This window comes from Myotis davidii, unplaced genomic scaffold, assembly GCF_000327345.1.
Source record: "Myotis davidii unplaced genomic scaffold, ASM32734v1 scaffold323, whole genome shotgun sequence".
NCBI classification, from domain to species: domain Eukaryota; kingdom Metazoa; phylum Chordata; class Mammalia; order Chiroptera; family Vespertilionidae; genus Myotis; species Myotis davidii.
The window spans coordinates 219,876-244,101 of record NW_006295491.1 but is presented as its reverse complement, the minus strand read 5'-3'; the positions used below and the strand labels follow the sequence as shown (position 1 = coordinate 244,101).

The window sequence follows — 24,226 nt, the reverse complement described above, 5'->3', positions numbered from 1 at the left end:
TGGTGGTTTGCTAGGGGTCAGAGCCCACACGCTTCACCAACAGGCTTCATTCAGCCTTTCTTGATTGGGTTCTTTGTCTACAAAATAGGGGTTGTGACACCTGCCTGTCAGGGTTGTTTGGAAAACAAAATGAAACACTGTATGAAAAATGCCTGAAATAGAATATACAGAATAACTTTTTAAATATATTACTTTCTTCATCCCAATAATGAAATGTATAGGAGTCTACTTATCTATTACATGTTCTTGTTGTTTAGCATATACAGGATGGGGCAAAAGTAGGTTTACAATTGTGAGTGCACAAAACACAATTTATTCTTCTATTATTTATTAATTATTGTATTATTTTTCATATGAACAACTGTAACTCTACTTTTGTATAATACAGGTAAGCTCTCTGTGAATAAAGGTTTAAAATATTTTTGTAAAATATTTATAGAAGGAGGCTTTGCAAGGATCCACTATCACAGATATGGAGAGTGGGAAGAAATTTCCAGACACCATTGAAAGCATGAATGTGTACCTAGGGTAAGGTCTTTTCTCTTATGTCCCTTATTCCTCCCACCCTCCCTTCCATCCTTTCAAATATAGATAGACACTTGTGGCTTCAAAGGGTTGGCCATTTCAAAAGCTTTTTTCCCAGTGTGCCAGGTAGCAGCAGAAACTCTTAGGAATATCCACAGGACTTTCTCAAGAACCACCATAATTTGCAGCTTCCAGGCCAGATAATAAGCCTGAGTAAAGGAGGCAGACATTCTTTAACAACTGTCGCTGCTACAGTGTCCCCTTGACCTATCTAAACCAATGACAGGACAGAAAGAGGAATTTAACTTTAAGCCTTGGGAGTTAAAAAGTTTATGGCTGCTAATATCACCAGTACATCTGGCAGAAGCAAATGCAAATCCAGATGTTTCCTCAAAAGAGGCTGCTCCACAAATAAAGTCTCACCAAACTTAGTAAGAGTTCACAGTCTGAAATTCCAAAAAAAAATGTAAATGCCCATGGTATTCATAAATTGGAATGTTTTCATGCAGAATGCTATAAGCATGTTAAAGATGTTTAAAGAAGTGAAGATGGAATAAAAACCAGAGCAGGGAACAAGCTTTCAAAGAAGGCCGAGATGGATTTGAGTAGAAACCAAATGAACTTTATTAATCAAACATATAGTCATTGAAATAAAATTTTAATGGGTGAATTAAACAGCAGATTAGATACAATTAAACAGCAGATTAGATACAATTAATGGAAGATTAGTGAATTGAAAAAATAGATCTAATAAAATTTACTGAGATCAGCCCAGGTTAAAGAGATAGAAAATGAAATAGAAGTTTGAGAAACGTGGATAGAATTGTAAGGTCTAACGTCCTATCTAAGAGTGAGAGAAGAGAATATAAAGAACTAGAGGTCCGGTGCATGAAATTCATGCACTTGGGTAGGGGGGTCCCTCAGCCCGGCCTGCGCCCTCTCGCAGTCTGGGAGCCCTCAGGAGATGTCCTATTGCTGGCTTAGGCACACTCTCCAGAGAGAGCAGGCCTAAGCCAGCAGTAGGACATCCTTAGCGCTGCCATGGAGGCGGGAGGGACTCCCACCACTGCCGCTGCACTCACCAGCCGTGAACCTGGCTCAGGGCTTCTGGCTGAGCAGTGCTCCCCCTGTGGGAGTACACTGACCACCAGGGGGCAGCCCCTGCTTGAGCGTCTGCCCCTGGTGGTCAGTGCATGTCATAGCAATCGGTCGTTCCGCTGTTTGGTCAATTTGCATATTAGCCATTTATTATGTAGGATCGGGGAAAGCAATGTCCAGAGACAATGGCTGGGAATTAGTCAGGGTTGATGAGACATATTTATCCACAGGGTCAAGAAGGAGAGTCAACCCCAAGCAGATTAAACAAAAAGATATAATACCATGCAACTGTCTAAAACCGAAAACTAAGATTGCAAGAGCATCCAAAGAGAAAGGCAGTAAACAAGCATCAATACTTAAACTGATAACACACCTCTCAACAACAAAATTGGATACCAGGAGATTGTGAAGTAGTCTCCATGAAGTAAAATAACTGACATTCTAGAAATGTATGCCCAGACAAACTGGCATTGTATAAGGGGTGAATGTTGACAGAACACTTGATATACAGCTACACAGGAAATACTAATTTAAAAATAATAATATGAATGGAAGTATCTAGGAGAGTGTTTTTGTCCACATCATTTAATGCCTGGAATTAGTTGAAATATATTTGAGTCATTGGACAAAATGATAAGCAGTTGTGGTTTTTTGTTGTTGTTTAATCTGACTTGGGTGAAAAAACAATAACAGGGATGATCTCTTTCCTAAAGAGCAAGACCCATAAGCAGGGCCCTGGACCTCGGTGCCGACATCGTTCTGACGGGGCGCTGCGTGGACAGTGCTCTCGTGCTGGGACCCCTCATTCACGAGGTAAGTTGATGGGGAGAACACACTTGTCACCTTGAGCTTATCATCTTTGTTTTGCTTACTAACACACGTGTAATTTTCTTTGGCCATTACAAAGTGTGTTCAGGTGCCAATTGGTTAAGTTCTAAATATTAAAAACAAGCCAAAAGTAAATAAATTGCTTTCCTAATAGAGGCCTAATATGTCTAGTGTAGCAAAAGGCACACAGTGAATTTCAAATTTGATTTTATATAATGATGTTCATTAAAATATGGTAGAATATTTTATTGTTGTTGTCAATTAAGTGATTCAGAGATGACCATGTGAAACTGGTTGATATATGTGTGTGTGGTTGATGTAATAACTCCTGCAGCTTTTTATTCAATACCTTGGGATCCTTTAGAATCTTAAGAGTTTGAGAACACTTCTATATGTTTGAGGACTACTTTGCTTATGCTAATTTTTTAATAGTATTTTTTTTTCTAAAAATAGATGTATTGACCCCTTCCTGGTCAAATTCCTAGTTCTTGGTATGCCTCCATTTAATCCCTTGCAGCGGTTCTCAACCTGTGGGTTGCGACCATTGGAAAACACATATGACGTATCAGATATTTACATTACGATTCATAACAGTAGCAAAATTACAGTTATGAAGTAGCAACGAAAATAATTTTATGGTTGGGGGTCACCACAACATGAGGAACTGTATTAAACCGATGGTCACGACCCACAGGTTAAGAACCACTGCCTTAGGGGCTTGAGGTTCTTTGTTGTAAAATATTCTCAAGTCAAATCCAGCTTCTCAAGGACACTGGAGGCTCTTTCTCTACATATGGAGAGAAAATTATAATTGTGTTATAGATATAGAATGAGCCATCCCTTAGGCTTCTTGGATCTCCCTGTTCATCCATTCAGACTCAACCCAGTGTCTAACTTCGCTTTTTTGAAATTGTGTTCTCTAGTTTTAAGTCTGCACTCTCCCGTGGGAGGCTCTTCTAAAGCTTTCATATCGGTCCTCAAATCCATGTACCTTTGGGCCCAGCTATTCCTCCAGTGGACTCTTCCTTCCCACCCTTTTCCAATCCGTTCATCTCTTTAGGGCCTAGCTCTTCCTCTCTTTTCTTCCTCCCACTCAGGAAGTACTGTTCTTTGTGATGTTGGTTTTGCTAATACTTGGAGCAAATTGTAATGTTGGTTTTGCTACTATTTGGCGCAAATTGTATGCTATGTATACTCAAGAGGCTTCCAGTATTTATCTTTATCTCTAGTTCTTGGCTGCCTACTTAACAAGGAGTCCTGTGAAGATCTCTAACGTTCTCTATCTGTACTGTTCTCTCTATGTGGTATTCTATCCCACAGACTCTAGTCATCATGGTCTCCCTCGACTCTCAGCTCCTTAACTCAGGGAACCTGCCAGCTTCCCTTTCGATTCCCTCTCCCAGCACTGGGCTTGGAAACTCAATCATAGGCCCTTCTCATACGTTTCAACTTGCTTAGTTAGAGGTCACTAGTTTCTGTTGCCTGATGTCCAATGTCTTAAACACTGTGGTTTCATATATCTTACCTGGCTTTTTTGTTGTTTCAGGCATTAGTTTAAATTAGATCCAGGTTATTCCATCTTGTCCAGAGCAAAATTCTACTTCATGTTTTTCTGAGAGGTTTTTGTTAGTGTCTCCATATAATTTTGTATTTGAATCTATGCAGTAATCTTGAGTTATACTTTAGATCAAGTAGGGGACTGGTCAAACACATACTATGTAAAGATTCTATATCTAATTGGTGAATTACAAATAAAATAATTTTTGTGGGTGTCTTTTTTCCCCCTAATAGTTTGGTTGGAAAAGCAATGACTTTGACTTATTAGCTGCTGGAAGGTAAGTCTAATAATATTAGTAGTGATTTTCCTCTTTTAACTACATTACAGTAAAATTTACTTAAGCTTTTCAGAAATTAAGATATGTGTGTCTGGCAGGTCACCTTAAATACATTTTAAACGGAACATAATTGTATTTCTTTAATACTACAGAGTTTTAAAGCTGAAGAAAGATGTCTCCTACAAAGATTAAAGAAATTTTGTGAAACAAAGTAACCATTGATTGAAGAAATTTTAAGCAACCATCGTTTATTATTGAGTGCCTACCTACTATGTGATTTAATAGGCACTTCACAAAATTATTTTTTATTCTCACAATTTACTTACTAGGCAGTTGTTGTTATTCCCATTTGAGAGATGAGGGAACTGATACACATTAGGGTTATGTAAGTTGCCCAAAGTCACAGAGCTAGTTATGTGGTGGAGCCTCGGTTCACACAGGCCAAATAACTAAAATCCAGAGTGTTTTATTTTCCCATGTTGTCAACTCTATAAAGAGCTTCAGATCTTTCAGATTTTTGAAGAGGAAATTTTAATAGTAGATATATTGATAAGTTTTTGTCCATTAACATATCAAATAGGATGGTAATATTTTACATATTTTCTCCCCTATCCTATATAAGAAAAGAGAAACATGTAAATTGACCATCCTTTTGCTATGCTCACCACCCAATCAAGGTGAATATGCAAATTAACCTGACAAAGATGGCGGGTTAATTTGCTGGGTGGAGAGCAGAAGCGGGAGAGCCGGCAGCTCGGGGGGACGTTGTTCCCTCGGTTGCTCCCTTTGGGGGACGTGGCTCCCTTGGTCACTGGGCAGACTAATCATAAAAACAATATATAATTATATATGTGTTTTCCGATGGACGTAGGCGACCCCTGTGAAAGGGTTGTTTGACCCCCAAAGGGGTCACAACCCACAGGTTGAGAACCACTGTCCTAGACACTAGAGCAAAGTGACTCTGGAGCAAGTTACTGTTGCGGTGGGGGATGGAGGGAAAGCAAAGGTGAGACACAAGTAAAATCAGTGTCTAGGAAAAATAAAAGGGTCGATATCCTAAAACTTCCAGGAAATCTCCACCAATGAAGCAAAGAAAAAAAAATGCCTCTATTATTCTGTGAGCAACAAACCAAACTGGGTTGGGGGTCTCAGACAATTCGTTCATATGATTGCAAAGACAGACATAAACTCCCAGATTGGAGAGGGCTCCACTAAGGGCTCCCAGATTGGAGAGGGTGCAGGTCGGGTTGAGGGACCCCCCACCCCAACCCTGTGCATGAATCTTCATGCACCAGGCCCCTAGTTCTATAATATAATGACAATTTAATGTCACACTTTAAGCCTGGTAATAACTTACATGTTGAAGCACTTTGCAGTTTTCATGATGCTTTCACATGTTTTTATTTCAGTTAATTCTCACAACCTTACCAGTAATGCATTAGTCCCATTTTGATCAGTCTATCACTTGGCCTAGGTTCCTGTGATTCTCCGACCAGGCCATTTTCTGTTATTCCAGATTAGCCTTTCTGCGTCATTACCCTACTTTTTAAAAACAAACAAAAACAAAATGGCCAAGGTTTTTCTCACTTCTATGACAATACCTTCAAATATAACATTTTATTTATAGTATTATTTTATATCTGGGAAGGCATTGAAAATTTTGCTCACCATATTCATGCTATTTTTTTTGTTTGCTTTGTAGCCTTGCAGGCCATCTCATTGAATGTGGTGCTCAGAGTACTGGTGGAATATTCACAGACTGGCATTTGGTACCAGACTGGTAAGGAGCTATGTTTTTTTTTTTTTAAATATATTTTATTGATTTTTTTACAAAGAGGAAGGGAGAGAGATAGAGAGTTAGAAACATTGATGAGAGAGAAACATTGATCAGCCGCCTCCTGCACATCTGCTACAGGGGATGTGCCCGCAACCCAGGTACATGCCCTTGACCGGAATCGAACCTGGGACCTTTCAGTCCGCAGGCCAACACTCTATCCACTGAGCCAAACCGGTTTCGGCGTGTTTTGTATAGCATATGTTATAGCATGGCACATAACATCTGCATTTATAAATTTTACTAGAGGCCCAGTGCATGACATTCATGCACTGGAGGGAGGGCGGTCCCTCAGCCTGGCCTGCACCCTCTCGTAGTCCAGGACCCCTCAGCGGACATCCCCCAAGGGGTCCTTAGTGGTGGGAAAGGCTCCCGTCACTGCTACTGTGTTCACCAGCCATGAACCTGGCTTCTGGCTGAGCGGCGCTTCCCTTTTGGGAGTGCACTGACCACCAGAAGGTAGCTCCTGCATTGAGCGTCTGCCCCCAGGTGGTCATTGTGCATCATAGTGACTGGTTGTTCTGCCATTCAGTTGATTTGCATATTAGTCTTTTATTATATAGGATTTTCTGTTTATGAAACTATAATTATTGCTATTTTAAATTTTGAATTGTTTTTATTTGTATTGTATATTGCATTTTATTTGTATTGTGAAACACAGACAGACTTTATACCCTAGCCGTCATTACCTTATTAGGATCCAGAGCTAAGTTTCAGGAGAATTCTTTTTGGCATGTTAATAATCATACTTCCCTAAAATAACATATGATATTTTATTATGGCCTCTAGTTTATTATTAGGCTGAGCTATGTACCTATTTGGGGTTGAATTATACTCCCCAAAGATATGTTGCAGTTCTAGCCCCCAGTACCTTAGAATGTGACCTCATTTGGAAATAGGGTCTTTACAGTGGTAGTCAAGTCAAAATGAGATCAGTAGGGTGGGCCCTAATCCAAAAGGACTTTTGTTCTTATAAAAAGAAATTTGGAGCTAGTGGAAGACACATACAGAGGGAAAACAATGTAAAGATCCTGTAAAGAAAGAATTGGGTGATGCATCCACAAACCAAGGAACGCCTGAAGCTAGGAAAAGGACAAGGAAGGATTCTCCCCTAGAGCCGTCAAGAGAGCTTCACCCTGCTTGTCAGCCCTAGGAAATGAATACAGTACCTAAAATAGAAATAGAGTCTTGCTTTCTTAGGATTAAATACACTAAATATACTGGAACCTTGAAATTTCAGAACATGCTGGTAAATTACTTTTTCTGTCATCCTATTCCATCTAGGGCTGTGTTGTTAGAAGTCTCTTGATCTCAGCTCTCAGAAGCTCCTACAACATGAGCCAACTTACTAATAAGAAGCTTAGAGTGCATAGGCCTTTGCCTCTAGTGTAAATTAAAAATCTATACACGACTTCTCAGACCCCTGTCAGTCTAGTCAGTGGCAATCTCTTTCAAGTCTTGTTGCCCACTCTTCCTCTTAACTTTGTCTAGAGCCAGGCAGGTGCTGCTCACTCTTCTTTCTAATTTTTCCTTCTCCTATTCCTAGGCTTCTTATGGTACCAGACTAATAGGAAGCAATAAAACATGAGGCTTATGACACCAATGGGAAATGTGTCCTCAGCCCTTTGCTCTTACAGGTCTGGATTCTCTCCCTCAGAATGCTCATCTGCTTTTGCAGTGTTGACACTGGCATGGGAGCAGATGGCTTCCAGATTTATATCTCCTGCCCTGCACACAACTCTACTAGGAATATCTGAATAGATTTGCTTCTGTTTATAATTTTATTCTTACCTTAAACTCATCAGCCTGTATTGAAGACTTCTATTTTTTTAAAAATATATATTTTTTTATTGATTTCAGAGAGGAGGGCAGAGGAAGAGAGAGCTAGAAACATCAATGATGGGAAAGAATCATTGATTGGCCACCTCCTGCACATCCCCATTGTGAAATCAAGCCTGCAACCCAGGAATGTGCCCAGACTGGGAATTGAACTGTGACCTCCTGGTTCATAGTTTGACATTCCACCACTGAGCCACACCAGCCAGGCAAGACTTGTACATTTTGAGAGTGATATGGTCGGTCTCCCACTGACCTAGTCTCTGGTGATCTTTTTTTCTCTTCTATAGACTCCCTTTATCTCATCAATTTTCAATAAGGTCAATTTTCAATACATAATATCTTTCACTTCCTTTCATATTTATCCACATTTGTACGTTTCTTATCTAGATTCTGAAGACTATCTTATCCTATATAATAGGGTAACACGCAAATAGACTGAACAGCAGAACAACCGGTCACTATGACATGCACTGACCACCAGTGGGCAGACGCTCAATGTGGGAGATGCCCCCTGGTGGTCAGTGTGTTCCCACAGGGGGAGTGCCACTCATCCACAAGCGGGGCTCGCTGCTTGCCTGCCAGCAAGGGGAGCAGCCCTAAGCCCGCAGGCGGACATCCCTGAAGGGTCCTGGACTGCGAGAGGGCACAGGCCAGGCTGAGGGAGCCCCCCCCCCGCCCCACCCTGTGCACTGGGCCTCTAGTAGTCTTCTAATTGGTTTCCATGCCTCTTGCTTCCAGTGCAACAGCTTTTCAACTGTGATACAGATTATTGACCTGTCGGAAACCTGAGATCCTAGATTTCATCATATTGGCCTTATCTGTTCAACTAGGTTATAAACTCTTTAAGGGCATGGATCTTTGCATTCCTATGATTATCAGCTGCATCTCTTAGCCCAGAATAACAATCAAGGAGCATAATCTCTAGAGACATTGCTTGGAGTCCTGGTTCTACTACTTCCTACTCCATGAGATGGGACAAGTTACTCAGCCTTTATGTGCTTCAATTCATCCATCTGCAGAATTAGGGTGCTGGTAATATCTATTGTCATTGCACTATTATGAGTGATATGTAGTAAGTTTTTAATCAAGTTTTTAATAAAGTGTTCATTTTTATTTTATCGTTTTGCACTATTTCTTCCCCCTCCCTCTCCTCCTCCCGTTCCTCCTCCCCCTCTAAAAATCAGTGGGGAATTTTTTTTAAAGGTCATGTTTAATTTTTAACATTACTAAATGACCATTTCAGAAGCAAACTAGGTTCATAAGCTATAACTCTACATTCTCTAAATTACCCTTAATCCCCCTTTTTGTTTATCTTTATGCTTCTTAGTTAACAGAAGATCAACTTTATAAATAAACTAGAGGCCCGGTGCATGAAAATTAATGCACTCAGGGTGGGGAAGGGGGTCCCTCAGCCCGGCCTGCGCCCTCTCGCAGTCTGGGACCCCTCAGGGGATGTCTGACTGAAGGCTTCGGCCCGCTTCCTGGAGGATCAGGCCTAAGTCAGTCAGACATCCTTCTGGCAGCCCAGGAGCCCTTGGGGGATGTCCTAAGCCATTAGTCAGACATCCTTAGTGCTGCCACGGAGGCAGGAGAGGCTTCCGCCACCACTGCTGTGCTGGCCAGCCATGAGCCAGCTTCTGGCTGAGCGGCACTCCCCCTGTGGAAGCACACTGACCACCAGGGGGCAGCTCCTGTGTTGAGCCTCTGCCTCCTGGTGGTGAGTGCACATCATAGCTACTGGTCGTTCCGCCTTTAGGGTCAATTTGCATATAACCCTTTTATTATATAGGATGGTTCTTTGAGAGCCGAGGCCCAGATTTCACCATTTTGGCTTTATAATTAAGGGAGGGAGGGAGAACCCAGCTGATCATTAATGGAGTAAGCCATGCTCACTCTGAGACTTATTAGGGACCAGAGAAATTTGATGGGGCAGAAATCTAATGATGTGCAGCCCTCTAGATGTCACAGCTCCTGCAGTCTCATAGGGGTTCTCATCACTTCCCATCAAGAGGAGCTAGAGCCAAAACCAGTTTGGCGCAGTGGATAGAGCGTCGGCCTGCGGACTGAAGGGTCCCAGGTTCGATTCCGGTCAAGGGCATGTACCTGGGTTACGGGCACATCCCCCGTGGGGGATATGCAGGAGGCAGCTGATCGATGTTTCTCTCTCATCGATGTTTCTAACTATCTCTCTCTCCCTTCCTCTCTGTGAAAAATCAATAAAATATATTTAAAAAAAAAAAAAGAGGAGCTAGAGACCATTTCCAAACCTTCTGAAAACAGTTCTCTGAATTTTTATACTGAATATTCTTCCATTCCTTTCAATGTGATTTCTTTCTGTTTGGCTCCCAGACATCACCCATATTCAGTACTTATCACACATGAATAAGCCATCATATGATTTTTAAAAGGTAATATAATATTAAAATGCACAGCTTTGGGTTATTGTTACTCATCAAAAGTATTGTTTGGTATAAGGTAATATCTTTTCCTGAGGTTTTCTTCCTGCTGTTGTGAACCACAGTGTCCCCTGATTTTCACCCAGGCACAATATAGGATTCCCCGTACTGGAATGTTTTCCTGATGGGCAGTTCATCCTCTCCAAGCCTCCTGGCACCGGGGGATTGGTCTCCTTCGGTACAGTGGCTGAGCAGCTAGTGTATGAGATTGGTGATCCGCAGCGTTTTCTTTTACCTGACGTCACTTGTGACTTTTCTCAAGTCTCTCTGACTGAAATTCCAGGTCAGTGACTAATAAGGGCTTGTATTCAAATGTTACATTCTCTCCCTTGCTCTCTAGAAGTTTTTAACATAAAATTGTGATTGTTTTCAATTCCAATACCATCTTTTCTAAGCCAGATGTGTAGATAACTTGAAAATTCTATGATGTGATTTATGGCATCTATTAGAAAGTAGTTGGAATGAAGTGGAAAGATTTTTTTTTAATTGCTTTTAACATGTTTAACAATTTGGCAAAAAAATAGAAAAATGGTGTCTTAACTGGGTATTTAGCCAATATTAAGGTTAGTTTTTTTGTGAACTTCCAAATCATTTTACCTGTATCTTTCACATGGCACTGAATGACTTTAGCTTTGTGTTATTCACAGATGTATGTATGTGTATGTGTATGTATGTGTGTGTGTGTGTGTGTGTGTGTATTTCATATGTCTTCTACTGCATTGTAGACTTCTTGAAAAGAAAACTTTGGTCTGGTTAATTTCTCTCTCCTTTGTAATCTCTGCTACAGCACCTTGCAAATAATAAATAAGAGATAGACATTTATTGACTGAATGAAGAAATAAATGCTTTATGTTCAATTAAAACCAATTGTCAAAACATCATAAAGAGAATGTAGACATGCTGGAGAGAAACAAATGTGCCTTTCAGTTTAAGAAGCAAATTATACACTTGAAGTTATAGTGTGAAGCTGAGGACAGGAGAAAGTGATAAACAGTGGAATGAATTTTTACTCAATCCATTTAGAATCCTTTCTGAACTTGAAATATATACCAGTACTGTATAGAAAGAAAATGTTTTAATCTGTGAATCCAGAAATTGTCTTAAATTTTGTGTATATAGTCACTGCTACTCTTCTAAATTAAATATGAAAGGTTTTACCCAAAAGAAAATCTTAATTTTTTTGCTTCAGCAATTCAAACAATATTGACTAATATTTCTTCCATTTAGACTTTTTTCAATGATATAGTAATTTTGTCCCAAATGAAACATATTCCACTTGGCTTCCTACGTTTTCCATAAGTAGCCTGCAACTGGCGTACCTTAAATAGCATTCTTAGCGATTGCAAACTAAAAATCATCTCTATTGAGTAGTAAGATGATACAGGCATACCTCAAAGATATTGCAGGTTTGGTTCCAGACACTTCAGTAAAGACAATATAGCAGTAAAGTGAGTCACAAAGTTTTTGGCTTCCCAGTGCATAGAAAAGTTATGTTTATACTATCCTGTAGTCTGTTAAGTGTGCGATAAGATTATATTTTTAAAAACAATGTATATAACTTAATTTTAGAATACCCTGTTGCTAAAAAATGTTAATCATCATTTGAGCCTTCAGTGAGTCATGATCTTTTTGCTGTCAAGGGCTGCTGACTGATCAGGGGGATGGTTGCTGAAGGCTGGGGTGGCTGTGGCATTTCTTAAAAGAAAGCAACGGTTACGTTTGCTGCATTGATTGTCTCCTCCTTTCACAGACGATTTCTATGTAGCATGCCAGGCTGTTTGACAGCATAAACCCACAGGAGAACTTTCAGCATTGGAGTCAGTGCTCTCAAACCCTGCCATTGCTTCATCAACTAAGCTTATGTAATATTCTAAAGCCTTCGTTGTCATTTCAACAGTCTTTATAGCATCTTCACCAGGAGTGGATTCCATCTCAAGAAACCACTTTCTTTGCTCACCCACAAGAAGCAATTCCTTATCCACTTAGGTTTCATCATGAGGTTGCAGCAATTCAGTCCCGTCTTTAGGCTCCGCTTCTAATTCTAGTTCTCTTGGTATTTCCACCACATCTGCAGTTATTTCCTCTGCTGAAGTCTTGAATCCCTCAAAGTCATCCGTGAGGGTTGGAATCAGTTTCTTCCCAACTGCTGTTAATGTTGATATTTTGACCTCTTCCCATGAATCGTGAATGTTCTTAGTGGCATTGAGAATGGTGAAGCCTCTCCAAAAGGTTTTCAATTTACTTTGGGCAGATCCGTCACTATCTCTGAGAGCTATAGGAACTATATTTTGTAAATAAGACTTGAAAGTCAAAAGTACTCCTCCACGGGCTGAAGAATGGATGTCGTGTTAGCAGGCATAAAAACAACATTAGTATCTCCCTCTTGTATTTTTTTAGAGAGAGGAAGTGGGAGAAAGGAGAGAGGGAGAGAGAGAGAGAGAGAGAGAGAGAGAGAGAGAGAGAGAAAGAGAGAAACGTTAATTTGTTGTTCCACTTATTTATGCATAGTTGGTTGAATCTTGTATGTGCCCTGATTGTGGATTGAACCCACAACCTTGGCATAGTGGGATGACGCTCTAACCAACTGAGTTGCCTGGCCAGGGCCAGCACTAATCTCTTTGTACATCTCCCTCAGCGCTCTTGGGTGATCAGGTGTGTTGTCAATGAGCAGTTATATTTTGAAAGGAATCTTTTTTTCTGAGCAATAGGTCTCAACAGTGAGCTTATAATATTCAGTAAAACATGTTGTAAACAGATATACTGTTGTTTCACATATAAAGAGCAGGAAGAGTGGATTTAGCTTAATTTTTAAAGATCCTAAGAGTTTCATAATAGTAAATGAGTGTTGGCTTTAAAGTCAGGAGCTGCATTAATGCCTAACAAGAGAGTCAGCCTGTCCTTTGAAACTTTGAAGCCAGACATTAGCTTCTCCTCACTAGTTATGACAGTCATAGGTGGCATCTTCTTCCAGTAGAAGGCTGTCCTGTCTACATTGAAAATCTGTTGTTCAGTGTTGCCATTTTCATTATCTTAGCTAGACCTTCTGGATAACTTACCGCAGCTTCTACATCAGCACTTGCTTTCTTACCTCGAACCTTTATTTTATGGAGATGGCTACTTTCCTTAAACCTCATGAACCAACCTTTGCCAGCTTCAAACGTTCCTTCTGCCGTTTCCTCTCTGCTTTCAGCCTTCGTAGAATTGAAGAGAGTCAAGGCCTTCCTCTGGATTAGGATTTGGCTTAAGGGAATTTATGGCTCCTTTGATCTTCAATCCAAACCACTAAAACTTTCTCCATATCAGCAATAAAAGCTGTTCCACGTTCTTATCAGCCATCTGTTCACTGAGGTAGCACTTTTAATTTCCTTCAGGAACTTCCCCTTCGCGTTAACAACTTGGCTACCTGTTTGGCACAAGAGGCCTAGCTTTCAGTCTATCTCATTTTTGACCTGCCTTCCTCACTAAGCTTAATAATTTCTAGTTTTTGATTTAAAGTGAGAGATTTGCGACTCTTCACTTGAATACTTAGTGGTCATTGTAAGGCTATTAATTGGTCTAATTTCAATATTTCTTGAAATTAGAGGGATTAGGAAGGCCCCAGAAGAGAGAGAGAGATGGGAATAACCCTTTAGCGAAGCAGTCAGAACACAGACATTTATTACGTTTGCCGTCTTATATGGGCACAGTTTGTGGCTCCCCCAAGCAATTATAATAGTAATGATCACTTATCAGAGATCACCATCTATATATATATAAAACCAGCGACCAGAACTCCCTAACGACCAGTCGCTATGACGCCCGCTGACTGGGGGTAGGGCTGGCCAGCCAACCTCCTGTAGCCTCTCCCCCCAGCCGGCACCGCCCCCAATTGCTCCCCTACCCCAATAGGGGGCAGAGCCAGCTGGCCAACCTCCTGAAGCCCCTCTCTCCACCTGGTCCCACCCAAGATCGGCCCCCCCACCCCATTGGCTCATGGCCCTTCCCCCCGGCCAGCTTCACCTGCGATTGGCCCCCCAACTCTGATCAGGGGCAGGGCTGGCAGCTACCACCATGGCCCCTCCCCCTCAGCTGGCCCCATCCTCAATCAGTCCCCCCACCAATCAGGGGTGGGGCCGGCTGGCCAACCTCCTACAGCCCCTCCCCTTAGCCACTGGCCCCGGATCATCCCTCCCAACTCCATTTGGGGGAATGATTGGCTGGTCCACCGCCCACAGCCCCTCCCCACATCTGGCCTCACCCCCAATCGGCCCCCCCACCCCAATCGGAGGCAATTGCCTGTGACCCCTACCCCCAGCTGGCCCGGCCCTGATTGGGCTGGGCCAGTGGACCCCACCCATACACAAATTTGTGCACTGAGCCTCTAGTAACAAATATAACAGTGAAAGACAAATATTATGACTTACCAAAATGTGACACAGATTAGAGAAGTGAGCAAAATGCTGTTAAAAAAAATGGCACCGATAGACTTTCTGGGTGCAGGGTTGCCACAAACCTCAATTTGTGAAAAGTGCAATATCTGTGAAATTAGGTATGCCTGTATTCATTTATTATTTCTGCTGTTCCTCTCTTTTTCCTATGTCTCTATAGTACTGTTTCTAAATATGTAGTTTAAACAAAGTATTAAATACAAGGTAAAATGTGACAACTTGTTCTTCAAATAATATGGAGAACAACCAAAATTGATCTGCAGCTGCTTCTCTAAGAACAGTCTCAAGGCTACTGTCTTAGGCAAATCATCATTGTTGCCGTTATGCATTGCACATGGCCTTCTAAAATGTATAATTTGTATTTATGATGCTTTAAAATGCGGTGGTCGTAATGCAATATAAAATAACTTTAATTAGTATATTTATTCTTTTTCCACTTCAGTCTGTTAAAAAAATAATAAACTCCGAGTGAACTTTTACCCTGTAAATGCCCTGACATGACATATTTGAACTTTCCGTGAACTTTCACATGAACTTTTAGTTATCCTCTGAGAAATATAACAGATGGAAATTGGGCAGATTTTTGAAATATTTTTAGATGCTGTACTTTGACATGTTTAACAGAGACAGGAAGGCCAGTTATCTCTGTCCGGTGTTTACTTTGCTGACTTTATGGTACTGCCGGCTGTTTCGTTATATTATATGCCTGAATTAAGAGGTTCGGGTTATATATTTTTGTTTGGCTTCTTGATTTTAAACCGATACTTGTAAATGCATTTAAAGACAAAGCTAACCTGGGTCATAAAATGTAAGAAATTCTAAGGGAGCTTTATTGAACCTATTGCAATAATATTGTTTCAAATCATTGAGATACTAGGGCCTTTTAAGGTTCATTTCAGGTTGTAGCATATGAATCAGATATGTTTTTCACTTTGAATAGTTTGCAGCTAGGAATTCAGTTCAAAATGCATGGGGGTTTCTGAACGGTCACTTGAGAAAGGAAGAGGAAAATTAATTGAGCATCACTGTGATCCTGGTACTGCCATGGTGTGAGATAGGCTCCTTATAAGTATTTAATCTGCAGCTCTCTTTTGAAGTAGTTTGTATGTTCATTTTACAGAAGAGGAAAGGGAGGCAGAGAGGTTGAGTAATTTGACTGAGAACACACAGCTAAACTGGGATTTAAATCTAGGTCTCCCAGATTTTCAAATCCTTGCTCCTTCAACAATTTTTTGCTCCCAGAAACAAAATGTTTATTTGATCAAATAGATACTAAAGATAAAAGTGTGATAAAGCTATAATACCCTTATAATCTTTGTTTTGAGAAATTAAAGTTTTCTTTATTGATTGCACAAATATTGTTAAGTAAGTTAGATTTAAAAACTCTCAGAATGCTTTCAGTGATATGAAGAATGCTTTCAGGAGTGACTAAGATTTTGGCATCTCTTGAAAATTACGTATTGTCTACAAAATTATGATACATCTTATCACATTTTCCAAATAATGCAGGAATGTATATTATTTATCCACTGATAATACATCTTCTTGCTTAGAATCAATTCTTATTAACACCCACTTTATTTTCATACCATAATTTATTCATCCTGAGTAGTGTTTTAGATATTACTTTGTTCAGAGAGATGATAGTATGGACACAGACGTGTAAAAATGGCACATGACTGCATTTATGAGATGAGAATGTGAACTGTATTAAGCTGTAATTAGCTCAACTTCTCTGACACTTCACTAAGTAAATACAGTTTTATTGCTGAGGCTGATAAAGATCTTTTCATTTCAGAAGGATGTGTTCAGAAGCTTAAGAGGCCAGTTGTGATCTTGTCAATGATGTAATTTAAATAGATAGCAAGTTAAAATAAGTTGCATTTCTTGTTTTAGGGGAATTTCTAATATTCTCCATTCTTTAATTTTTGAGTTAATTTTAAAAACACAGCTGTGTATTAAAAGTAATGAACAGATTTTGTACTGAAATAAGTGATCCTGATTTTCTCTTTAATGTTTAGGTGTTGAAGGTGGAGCGGTGCGGGTCCAAGGAGCAAAGGGGTCGCTTCCTTCTTCCTTTTATAAGGTCTTTTCTCTTGTGTGATTTTGTTACCTGCTTAGAATTCAGGGAGGAGGCACATTAATTTCCCTCTGTGCAATAGATAGGGGATTGAATTAGGCATAAAGTATTAATTTCCTGTAGAAAGTAGGCAGAGAACATGGGGAGGGGAGGACAAGCCCACAGACCATTTTTGGTTTCTTGATATTGGTAAGATTAATTGGTATATATAAATTCCAAAACTCATACTATGGCAATTCCTTAAATTTAGGGTAATTATTATTTATATGAAACTACAGGTGTGTATGGTAGTACCACAATTACAAAGCACCATAGAGAAGGACCAGAGGATAGGTTTTGAAGTATTAATACAGAGAACGTATATCTGTATGACATTAAAAATAATGTTACTATTTTAGATGTGATATGTTCATGGCAGAAAACAAAATTTAGGCAAATGTGCTTTTTTTTTTTAGGCTGTTGCTTTAACAGGGCTCTGAAGGCTATGAGGTGATGCTCTTTCTAAAAGTAAAGCATCAGTTTTTAAAAAAGGCAAACTGAAGTTTTAAAAATGTTATTTATAATCTACAAATATTCTAGTTAGGACTTTTTGATTGCAAGAGACAAACTAGAATAAACAAACATAAGTGGCAGTCCACACAAATATAAACACATATTTAGATATTTTGATTATATTAATTTAACATTAGAAGCATTTCTTCATGATTAAATACTTTTAACATTATTTCAAAAGTGCTCCATAGCATTCCATTATTGGCATATTTCATAGTTTACTTAAACATTACATCCTTGTTGGACATTTAGATTTTTTCCAATGGAGTGTTTTCAAATTCTTGTCCCAAGTAAAGGAAAAGTTTGATTGGAAGCTTAAATAGCACAATTAAAGCCACAAAAAACATTTTTCTAAATTCAGAAATCAAGGTCAAATATAGTTGTAATTAATTATCTAGTTAATTTAGTTAGTAAAATGTTTAAATAACATTGAATTCAGTGTTGACTCGAAAGTAGTTTTTAAAGAACATATTTCTTATAATGAACCTTAAGTCTGAATTTACTTTTGAGTTGTTGTTCTTCAGTTTTTGTCATTTGGTAATCAGGATGTGCCTTCACAGTTGGGCCAGTTTCTTCCATAATTTTAACCATTACTTATAAGATCTATGCTAACATTTGCAGTTAGAGCTTTGAGTTTCTTGAAACTGTGCCATATCGCCATTAAAAATAAAGCCACAATTCTGATTAAAACAGTTTTTATATATTTTTCTAACTTTCTACTATGAAATTACATTTTTATTATGACCTTACCTCCCACCATTTATTTTTATTTTTTTAATATATTTTTATTGATTTTAGGGAGGAAGAGAGAGCAAGCGAGAGATAGAAACATCAATGATGAGAGATAATCATTGATTGGCTGCCTCCTGCATGCCCCACACTGGGGATTGAGGCTGCAACCCGGGCATGTGCCCTGACCAGGAATCAAACTGTGACCTCCTGGTTCATAGGTCAATGCTCAACCACTGAGCAACACTGGCCAGGTCCCACGATCAATTTTTAAAGCTTCCACTTTACCTCTATGAAAGTCATTATTTCATTTAAGAAAATGCAACTTTAAGTGTACTTGGAACTAAAAAGATAATTTCTGCTCAGTAGTTATATGGTCCATTCTAGGGCATGTTATTGTTGGCTTAGAGGATACTGTTGTTTATATTTGTAACCTTATGTCATCAGGTAAGCGCTTCTTATCACGATGGTTTCAGAGCCACTGCTGTCTGCCCAATGGGAGGGCCAAAGGCAACTGAAAAGGCAAGGAGAACAGCTGAAAGTATTTTGAAAAGGTTTGTACATGAAACAAAAAGATTTTTTTTTCTAGTCTAACTAAATTTAAAGCAAGGCAGTGACCAAGTTGTTTAACAGGAATCATTAAAATCACATTATGTTAAGGTCACTTAACATTTCCCCTGAAAGTATTTATATGTTCATTCAGCACACACACAGAAAGCAACAGGTACTGATACCAATGAGCCCTGCACCAACAACTTTACAGTTTAGCCTGCACAGATACCTAGAAACGTGTTAGAAAAGTTCTATGGATGCTAAATTCTACTAGAGAACCTATACTTTTCTTTGTCTTAACCTAAAGATTATGTTTAGAAAGTTAACATAATGCACACAGGCAATGGAGTCAGAAACAACTGGCCCTTTCACAGGTCATATGGCGCCTACAAGTGTTGGTGTCAGGAAATAATTTCATTTGTCCCAGAGAGTTCTCTTTTTTAAAAAAAAAAAATCCATATAAAGTAATTTTATGATATTTCTGTCACCAAATTTAACAACTTTTATAAATTTTCTAATGCCCGAATCAAATAATTCACATCCTAGCCACAGGAGTAAAGTTCCCTACTATGTTATGCGTTTTAAGTATGTTATTGAGTTAATCAGGAGAAAGATTCAAACCCCTATTAATAAAAATAAGTATTGATGACTGATATAAAAAGGCAAATTAGTGCTAATTTTTTTAATGAGAAGAAACTCATACCACCGTATTTCAATTCTTCACCAACAATGATGATCATAAAACATTTTAAGGTGCAAAAAAATAAAAACAGGAAAATGAATGAAATAGCCCATGATACCATCATTTCATATAGAATCCAAGTGTTTTTAAGTTAAAGACAACTACAGTTTGAACATTGTCAATGAATGAATTAATTCTCTCTTTCATCTAACATTTGAATCACTTACTGCATGCCAATCACTTCTGGACCCTGACTATATAATTGTGAGCAGACAGGGTGGCTATCCTCATGGAGTTTAGTATGTGGATAAACATTAAACTAATAACTGACAAATAAAGATTTGAAAAGTACTTTGAATAAAAAGAGTGTTATGAAAAAGAATAATAGGAGAACAGAATTTAAATTTAGCAGGTAAGGAAGGCTTTACTAAGTGGTATTTAAACAGATAAACCTAAAAGATAAGTACCTTTGTAGGTACTTAAGTAAAATAAAAGCAATGAAAACATAGTTACATATCAAAATATCTGACACACATTATTCAGTAAATATTGCTGAATGAATGACTATTCCAAAAGTCTTAAAGCAAACATTAAAACAAAGAAAGCATAAAACAAGATGTCAAAAGTCAAGTCAAAATCATAGTTGTGTAAGTGAACATAAATGTTATAAATTGCTCAATCAAAAGATAGTCTCTTAGCCCAACTAGTGTAGCTCAGTGGTTGAGTATCAACCTATGAACTAGGAAGTCACAGTTTCAATCCCAGTCAGGGCACATGCCCAGGTGGCAGGCTCCATCCCCAGTAGGGAGTGTTCAGGCGGCAGCTGATCAGTGATTTTTCTCTCATCATTGATGTTTCTATTTTTCTCTTCCTTCCTCTCTCTGAAATCAATAAAAATATTTTTTAAATGGTAATCTCTTAGAATCAATTAAAATGAATATTCAAGCAAGTGTTATAATGTGCATTGAAATAAAACAATTGAAAAAAGTAAAAAATATCAGAATAGGCAAGAAACAAGAAAAAGGGTGAGGAGGTAAAAAAGAAGAGGAAGAGAATGAGAAAGAAAACAAAGGGAGTTGATAGTGATACTAAAGTAGAATTTAAATGGCATAAAATGTATCACACACAGTAAAGTTCATGTAGATATACTAAACATGGCATTGAGACATTTAGGTCAGAACTGCTAGATACATTAAGGAAAATGGAGAGAAATACAATTGCTGTGGAAGACTTTAACAGATCGTAGTATTTATCAAGTTAATTTAAACAGAACATAGAGTATTAGAATAATATAATAGTGTTGAATTAATAGCTACAGATAGAACATTTTCTCCCAACAGACAAGTATGCACCTTGTTGCCAAGCATCCTCAAGGCTACCTTACTCCATTTCAGGAAACGGAAAATTTGCAGATCACAGCCTTTGACCATATGTAATACAACAGATTAATAATAAAACTTTAAGCAACTAAACTCTAATCCCTCAGAAACCTAAAAAGTACTTGCACCTGTAATTATTGGGTCAAAGAGAAAACTCTTCAATTTTAGACTGTTTAGAAAATTAAGACATTGAGGCTATAACACCAAATGTTGTGATTTGAAGCTAAAGCTAATATTCAGGAATGAGTTGATACCCCAAATGCCCTAAATTGCCCCAGTCCTTCAACTGTAATTGTTATTAACATCCAAAATGGGTGATCTTTATCAATAAAACTGATGAACAAAAATAGATACAGAGGCAGAGCAGTATCGAACAGACTGTCAAACTACGGAAGGAAGGCTGGGGAGGGTTGAGTGGGAGAGGTAAGAGATCAACTAAAGGATTTGTATGCATGCATATAAGTATAACCAATGGATGCAAGATCCTGGGGGGTTGGGAAGGCCAGGGGACGATCAATGGGGAAGAAAAGGAGACATATGTACTACTCTTAGTAATACTTTAAGCAATAAAATAAAATAAAAAATAAAAAAGAACCAAAACTAAAGAAATGTTGGAGTTGATCTACCATAAATTCATGAATATTTTTTGTCACCTATACTTTGCTGCAGAACTCGTCTTATGTTTGAAAAAGCTGGCTTAGGAGATTATAGTGAAGTTCACATACAAATTTTAGGATCTGAAGAAACATATGGAGCACAAGCTAAAGCAAATGTAAATGGAGTAAGTAGAACAGCCCATATTTCTTAAGTTCCAATGTAAGTGAATGGTTTGGAATATTCTTAATCATTTACAGATGAAAGTATTTACTGTAAAGACTGACCTAAGGTTTAATGGGTTTTGAATTTTGGGTTACTTCAATTTTATAGAATCTATTTTTTAAATCTATGTTCTACAACAAGCTGGTTATTCAGTTTGAATTTTCTATATGCCTACTGCAAAACTCACCCTAATTCCATCCCCTTTCTTTCTTATCCTACATTTAATATTTGAGTTATGTTTAGGCTTTGGATGTCACATATATGGTTTTCTTCAAAAGTGTTTAGAGAGCTATGAAATTTAAATTTTTAACTTCTGATGAGTTCTTAATACATATGTTGATCTTTAGGAGCAAAAATAGAAATAACATTTCTTTCATTCTTACAGGAAATTTTCTAGCTAGTCACTAGAAAAGGTATAAGAGATTCAGAATTGTTTTTTGGCTTACATTAAAAAATTCAATATGTAAAGTATGTCATATCTATTGTGACCACCATTAAAAATCAGTTTCATTAATCTATTTCAAGGCATTTTGAGATTATTTTAAAAATATGAAGTCTTATCAGTGTCTCATTAAATTATGGATAATTAATTTGACCTTATCCGGATAGTTTTTTTCTCTATCATATATTTAATTCTAACAGCATTATTATGGGTGTGTCTTATATAACTTTCTACTTAACATCTTTAACCATTTTGAATAATTTTCAGGATTTTTTAACCTCAACAGGTTAAAAAAGGTTTGGCCATTTTATTATTCTGGATTATTTGTAGGTATTTTGGCCAATTGTTACTGCTTTCACTTAAGTGTTAATCAAAGATGGGAAAATGTATGGGAAATAACAATAACAATCACAACACCAATTGAAAGGTTAATATGTGCTAGGCACTGTTGTAAATTCTTTATTTGTGGTCACTTAGCTATCACAACAACCCTTTTAGGTACGTGTTGATATTTCCATTTTATAAATGTGGAAACTCAGGCACAGAGAGGTTGAGTAATTTGCCTATGTTCAGACAGCTAAAGAGGGGGAGCAGGACCAAATTTTGAACCCCTACAGTCTCCTAGCATTTGCACTTTTAACCTTAGGAGCAAGAGTTTCTTTTCAATGTAGAGTTGATTAAAAAGATCTAAACCCTTTGTAACTGAATTATTAAGGCTAAGTAAATATAGTAAGATAATTCATTATATTTTAGAAAAGAAAAATAATATTGTTATATATAGTCTTAGGTATATTAAATAATTCAAGTATCTGTGTCCAGATCTTTATTAAGACTCTTTTCTGTTTAGGAATTTTCTCTTCTATATTAAACAGTGAACTCAGCAAAATATTGGATAAATATTTTATTTTGGAGAAAGAATTGTTGGTTGCATGATTTTTTGCAGCCTGTTTTTCATTTTGTAGTATAAAGCCCCCAAATGCCAAGAACTAGTTTATTTTGTAGACTAGTGTGTGGTAAGGTCAGGATATAAACTTAGGGGCTATTTAGAATTATATGAGAAATTTTAGATGCTTGAAAAAACTCAGAAACAAGAACCAGGTGTCAAAGTGTAGATATTTCTTTGTATGCAAAAATGTGTGTTCTATTAGTTGCTAGGTGATTTAATTGCCATATTTTGTAATTCCCATATTTAATTGACTTGATTAGATTGAGTGAATGTAGAACATAAAATGAAAGGTTTATTTTGAAAGCCAACTTTTAGTCTATTGTTTGAAAGGGACTCTTCATTAAAGCTTGCTTGAAAACAGTACATAATGTCTACTTTTCATGATGTGCCCATGAACCTCTATTTAGTCACATAATTAAATAGTCAGATTCATTAATTTGGTTTTAGAGAGAGATATTGACAATACATATAATGAGATAAGTAGAAGGTAATTATTGGTCTATTAAAATAATTATAGCTTATATTTGTACTTGAAGAAGTGTTTCACATCTAATGCTACATTATTTTATATTACTGACTCCAGAAGTAGCTAGAAAGCTGATATTATCTGCATTTTACTGGAAAGGAAAATGAAGTTACAGAAAATGGTGGCATAGGTAAACACCGGAAATTGCTGCCTCGCACAACCACTTCAAAAATACAACTAAAAGACAAAACAGACATCATCCAGAACCACAGGAAGGCTGGCTGAATGGAAATTCTACAACTAGAAAGAAAGAGAAAAGCACACTGAGACTCAGAGAAGGTATGGAAGTAAAGTGCAGAGGTACGGAGGCACATGCAGAAAGGGCTGGCAACTGAGGACACGTTTGTTTTTTTCAATCGGGAGGGAGTCTCAAGCTCCCAATGGCTCTGAACTCCAGTTCTGGGTGAGTCTCTGGGGACCCAGACTCATACAGGGAGAAACTGGACTGTCTGGCAGGTCCCATACAGGGAGAAACTGGCACGTCTGGCATTGGTTGGAACTCGAGGGTGGCTTTCTTTCAGAGGTGCTTGCAGCAATTACTGGGACACTGGTATCCGGGGCCTCTTAGGGCAGGACTGAGGATCAGCCATAGCTGTTTGCTCTGCCCTGTAGATTCCCTGAGACCCTCGCCCCACCCAAGCTGTGTTCAGAGGCTTTTGCATATGCATGACCTGGCC

The 24,226-nt window shown here is 38.3% G+C and overlaps 1 protein-coding gene across 1 annotated transcript in view; it reads left to right on the top strand.

Moving 5' to 3' along the window:
- The window catches only part of LOC102759400, a 79,820-nt gene that overhangs the window by 12,444 nt on the left and 43,150 nt on the right, over window positions 1-24,226 (top strand). Inside the window, exons 5-12 of the mRNA XM_006770101.2 lie at window positions 440-528; window positions 2,337-2,436; window positions 4,243-4,286; window positions 5,989-6,066; window positions 10,502-10,698; window positions 16,864-16,928; window positions 18,651-18,757; window positions 21,486-21,597. Of these exons, the coding sequence (XP_006770164.1) occupies window positions 440-528; window positions 2,337-2,436; window positions 4,243-4,286; window positions 5,989-6,066; window positions 10,502-10,698; window positions 16,864-16,928; window positions 18,651-18,757; window positions 21,486-21,597 (792 nt within the window). The remainder of the gene's footprint in view (window positions 1-439; window positions 529-2,336; window positions 2,437-4,242; window positions 4,287-5,988; window positions 6,067-10,501; window positions 10,699-16,863; window positions 16,929-18,650; window positions 18,758-21,485; window positions 21,598-24,226) is intronic.